We start from the raw sequence: 6000 nt of genomic DNA, 5'->3' as shown, positions 1-6000 counted from the left end.
TGAACAGATAGTTTACAGAAGAAGAAAGGCAAATGACTTTTAAACCAGTGAAAAAGATGCCCACTCACTCATACTCAAAGACATATAAAATTTCACTGCAATACTATCTCTCATTTAACAGACTGGAAAAATCCCACAGTTTGAAAATATATGCTTCTGGTGTGACCTAGAAAAGGCTCTGCCCAAGCACATACACATGCACACACACACACACACACACACTCAAATAAACACACACAAAATATAAACACGTGTTCATTCATTGTGGGATTCTTTATAATCAGAAGATTGGAAGGCACTTTCCTCAGCAGAGGATGGCTCAAAATAATGGGACATGGCCAGAATGTAGTACTATTCAGTGGGAAACAGGAACAAGGACAATTTCTACATACTGATATGGGACAGAAAAGTGCACATAATACGCTCCATTTGTATAATTAGAGGGAGATAATTTTCAACAATAAATATCTATTTGCTTATATTTACTAATATATAAAAAAGAGCAGAAAACCGAAATTAAATAAAAGAAAAAGAAAGTGGGCTAGAATTGTTAAGGGACAGGAAAAGAAGCAAGAGTTTCCAAAAATACCTTTTCATATAGTTTTGACTATGAAACTACATATAGTTTTGACTATGAAACTACATAAATGTTTTACATATCCAAAATCATACATAAATCTTGTTTAAGTAATAATATTGGTATTGCTATTTTGAAATTTTTGAATATTATAAAATAAAACTAATAAATACTACGTTAATAATATTAGGAACCAAGATATTCAGTGTAAGAGAAAAAAGATAAAGGTAAAAGCCCTATGTTACCTTTGAATTATAAATAGCAACTTGATGTCATGTTTTTCATAGTTTTATTTTTTAAATGATTCAAAAACTATGGTAACTTAGGAAACTTTAAAATATTTAGTTATCTTATAGAATTTATGTCCTATAATTGCATTGTTTTATATAACATTTACTTTTTCTCCTCATTAATCAGCACTGAAGGGATTTTGAGTACATATAATCTGTGCTATGAATTATATTCTGAAATCACCAATAATAGTAAAAACAACACTGTTTATATTTTAAAACATGTATTTTATGATTTCTAAAACTTGTACTTTTTAGCAATGTTTACTGACAAGATCTAGATGCAATGATTCTCCAGCCATAGTGAGCATTCCTAACCTTCAGATTTTGGTTTTAACATACCCATTTTCATGGAACGATACCAGTCTTTTGGAGACTAGCTGATTCCAGGTCCGGCGTGGGGAAAATGCATATGAATCTGGGACAGCTTTTTATGCCTGAAAGGAAGAAAGCATTCAAACACTATGGCATCATGTCCAAAGAGTACAGACTCAGTTGTGAAATGTACCAAGGGCCATATTTGGGACAATTTGAGAATCAAAAAATAAATCGTGCTGGGCTGAAACACACTGCATATTTTAAAAAATCGTAAGTTGACATAAAAAGAATACAGGGGAGTTCTGGCTCTGGTGATGATATAACAGCTAGTATTAAACTTAATCACCAGCCAGAAACAACTACAATACCTGGATGCACCTCCTTCAGCTTACTATCGCGGCAGCCCGCTATCCTGTAGATTCAGCCCCATGCTGCATGCTATCCTCCTCACCAAATTGCTCCACTAACACCAAGTCCTTGCTGCACTGTCCAGGGTCCCAGACCTCATCCGTTCCAAAATACGCCTGGTGCTATCTGCCCAGCTGCCCCTAGACTACCATGTAATAGTGAGTCCAGCTTCTTTATAGCTTTCACAAGTCATGTCAACGGTGTGTTGCTAACACAACACGGGCGGTGGGTCCCCCACTGCAGCAGCTGCTGTGGTAGCTCTTCCTGCCGTCAGTGTTCTTCCACAGTATAAAAACGCTGTGGGAGTTTGCAATCCTCAACAACATCTTCATGTAAAGCCACAGATTACCATGCAGCAGCCTGCTGTTAATTATACAAGGTCAGGAGCCTTTGACTCCTTCCACGTTGGCATCTCCTCCTCAAGTACAAAACCAAATTTGGGTAAATGCTTCCTTTTATTCAAGCCATGCACCCTACTGTTGGTGGTAAAAATCACCCATGTGCTGTGGGAGACTGATAATTCAGGACCTCTTCATAGGCTCGAATCTCCAGAGTCTTTCTGATCTAAGGTTGCTGAAACCTTGGTGTATTACAAGCCCACCAAGCTAAAAAGGCTGCCCAGGAAGCAATTAACAATGTCCTTGGAGTTCTGTTTACAATTGATCAGGGGCCATGAATAGAAACACATGGCTCAGGGGCACCTGGGTGGCACAGCGGTTAAGCGTCTGCCTTCGGCTCAGGGCGTGATCCCGGCATTATGGGAGAGCCCCACATCAGGCTCCTCTGCTAGGAGCCTGCTTCTTCCTCTCCCACTCCCCCTGCTTGTGTTCCCTCTCTCGCTGGCTGTCTCTATCTCTGTCGAATAAATAAATAAAATCTTTAAAAAAAAAAAAAGAAACACATGGCTCACCAAAGAAAAATATCTACACACCAAAAAGCTTACATATTACGGGGGAAAAAATCGCTAAATATAAAATAGATGCAAAAGAGGAAAAGGAACATTGAACCTTGTGTACTGAGCAAATGCCAGGTCTAGCAAACAAAATGCTAGTTCTAGATTACTTCCTGATTAAACACACACACACACACACAAGCAATATAAAAACTAATGTTTTATAGATACTGAAAAAAACAGTTTTCAGCAANAAATGCTAGTTCTAGATTACTTCCTGATTAAACACACACACACACACACACAAGCAATATAAAAACTAATGTTTTATAGATACTGAAAAAAACAGTTTTCAGCAAAGTACAAAAACAAAGCATTCCTTTAATTTTATAATTCTTTACTGTGGAATAACTTAGAATGTCATTTGTTTTAAATAATAGAATTGAATACTGAGCAAGGAAATGTAATTTGGATTATAAATTTCTTGCTTTAATAAAAATTCCTTAAATAGTGAAAAATATTAATGAGTAAACAAAGACATAGTTGATAAATTTATAAGGAACAATATTCTTGTATTTAGTTGTTTAAATACTATGAATACTTGAATACTGTACACATGGTTAACTGGTTGTAATTTTAAAATGACATTAATGAAGGTAATTTTTTTATTATGTTCAGTTAACCAACATATAATACATCATTGGTTTTTGATGTAGTGTTCAACAATTCATTAGTTGCGTATAACACCCAGTGCTTGTCACAACACGTGCCCTCCTGAATACCCATCACCCAGTTACCCCATCCCCCAACCTCCTTCCCTCTGTAACCCTCAGTTTGCTTCCCGGAGTCCAGAGTCTCTCATGATTTGTCTCCCTCTCTGATTTCTTCCCATTCAGTTTTCCCTCCCTTCCCCTGCGGTCCTCTGTGCTATTATGTCCCACATAGGAGTGTAACAATATGATAATTGTCTTTGTCTGCTTGATTTATTTCACTTAGCATAATCCCCTCCAGTTCCATCCATGTCAATGCAAATGTTGGGTATTCATCCTTTCTGATGGCTGAGTAATATTCCATTGTATATATAAACCACATCTTTATCCATTCATTTGTTGAAGGGCATCTTGGCTCCTTCCACAGTTTGGCTATTGTGGACATTGCTGCTATGAACATTGGGGTGCATGTGCCCCTAATGAAAGTAATTTTTATAAAAAAGTTTTTATATAGAAAATTTTAAATTCAAATTATTTGAATGCCTGCAACACTACTTTTAAAAGGTAGAGTGTTTTGGTCTAATGAGTATATTAATATTAAATTAAATACTTAAGAAAAAATCTATTAATCACAAAAAATGACAATTTTCCCCTTAATTAAAAAGACATAGTTCCTCATTCTGAAATGATTTATTATACCTTTATCTTTTATTAAGATCAACTTTCTATTTTAAAATCTAATTCTCTTATAAATGTAAAATACTATTTTGTGAATGTAAATATATTTTCATTTACTTATTAGTATGCACTCATGATTTAAACATTAGTCAAAACACTGGGGCAGTTTAGAATTTGAAATTTTTAGAATTTTAGTACTAGAATTAAAATAGTTGAAAATAAGGCATAGGATCTATGCTGAGTTGTAAAAATGTAGAAGAAAATGCTACTAGAACAGCAGCTCTTTTATCTCCTCCCAGTTATGCAGGTGTGTGTGAACTTTTGACAGTTTTAGTGTTATATTTTGTGAAAGGTCCCAGTCTTAAACAGGAATATATATATAGTTTTGGTTTCCTTAAATTATAGTTGCTTCACTTTGCAAATTTATGTGTAAATTTCACATTTTGTGCTGTTTTAGTATTTTACTTATACATAGAAGAGGGAATAGAGAAACCAAGTAATGTCTAGTTCCTGCATTTGGCTTTTGCTAAAGAAGTCTGAATGATTTCTAAGAAGCCATCCACTAAGGCTTCCAACTTTAAAATAAAGAATCTTGACATAAACTGAAACTGCATTTTACTTGTGATTGGTTCTATATAAGCATAGCAGATTTCACCAGCCAGAATTGGAAGGAGATTCTGTATGACTAAAGAAAAGAAAAGCTCACATGGACAAGTCTATTAATCATTCATTTCTGCAGGCTGACTTTAATTCTTTATTTTTACTCATTGAAAAATCATGGTTTATTTCCATTTGTGATTTAATTTTAAATCTATAAATAAATATTACACACAATGTTTCATTTAAAAGCTATTAAATTTGTCATTTTAAGGGTACTGCAGAAGTCAGTCAGTCTAATTTTGGTTCTTTTATTTAACATACCATTCATTCAGAGAGTCACTAAACACAGAATTTGAAATCCATTCTGCTGACTCACTTACTCCTGGCATTTTTTTCTTTTTCTGATGATCTTTTTAACTGAATCACTAAACTGATGGTGAGTTCTACTTCTCCTGTCTGGAGGCTTAGACTATCTTATCTTTCTGTCATTGGGTTCATTTAATTTTTTATTATACCGAGTTTGTAATATGAAAGCAGATTCAGCCTGATGGATTTCTTTAAACTTCCCTAGAGTATTTACAGATTTACTTTGTTCTTAAAATACATAAATACTATTGTGCATTCTATTTACATTGTCTTTAGTAACTTAACCTTGGAATAAAAAAATCATAGGAAAGCTCTGTAATGAAATCACATATTTATTAAATCCTTGGTTCTATGTACAATCTCCACATATTTGCATGTTTTAATTTTTCTCTCATGTAAGATAATTTATTAAAAGAAGCAGGCAGGTGATGGCAAATACACTTTTTAATGAAGTTCTAATTTTGTCAATTCCACATTGATTTTGTTTGGATCATGGCGTGTAAGTACTTTGGGCCCCAGTATGCCAATAATTAGAGCTCCATTTGGAGCTGTGATCAAGATGGCTAAAAATGCTACTGTCATCACATCCTTCGAATATGATTCCAAGTGGGGTGCGCTGATTCTTGCTGTTTCTAGAGCCAGAGGACCTAATACAGCCTGAATTTAGGGGTAAAAAGATGAGGCATAAAGAAAAATGTTAAATAGTTAATACATGAGAATAGTTAATGGCCATGTTAAAACAAACAAAACCTAGTAGTAGGCCATCAGAAAAGAGACAAGCCTTAAAATGCTGAGGAATTTTCATGAATTACTCATCAATTCTATGTTCTCCCTAGCAAATATATCTGGATGAAAAGTGAAATAGTGACAATTCATCGTGTATGCATTTTGGGGCCAATTTTGTATTTTTATCATCTCAACTTTCTCCTGTTTAAATGTCTTTTTTGAGTGCTCATATTACTCTCAGAACCTCAGGAGTTCTAGCCGAAGCATGATTTTGCTTATTTACCTTTACCAGGGACTATAAGGTTCTTGGCTGTAATGAGACAACACAAAATACTAAGGTTTCTTATGGTTCTCTAGGATTTTGTTGCTTATCTTCTCCTTGTTCTTCCTACTTGGGGGGGCAGTGTGTCCAGTAAAACTGACAAGAGGTCTGGA

General features: G+C 34.7%; 1 protein-coding gene across 1 annotated transcript in view; it reads right to left on the bottom strand.

Moving 5' to 3' along the window:
* Positions 1-5153: 5153 nt before the first annotated feature.
* Positions 5154-6000, bottom strand: part of LOC100468568 (sodium/hydrogen exchanger 9B1) — a 63008-nt gene continuing 62161 nt past the window's right edge. The window contains exon 14 of the mRNA XM_034671429.1: positions 5154-5496. Coding sequence (XP_034527320.1) covers positions 5284-5496 — 213 coding nt within the window. The 3' untranslated portion in view covers positions 5154-5283. The remainder of the gene's footprint in view (positions 5497-6000) is intronic.

This window comes from Ailuropoda melanoleuca, chromosome 11, assembly GCF_002007445.2.
Source record: "Ailuropoda melanoleuca isolate Jingjing chromosome 11, ASM200744v2, whole genome shotgun sequence".
Lineage (NCBI taxonomy): Eukaryota > Metazoa > Chordata > Mammalia > Carnivora > Ursidae > Ailuropoda > Ailuropoda melanoleuca.
The sequence above is the reverse complement of the archived record's forward strand: the minus strand, read 5'-3'. Positions and strand labels throughout refer to the sequence as shown.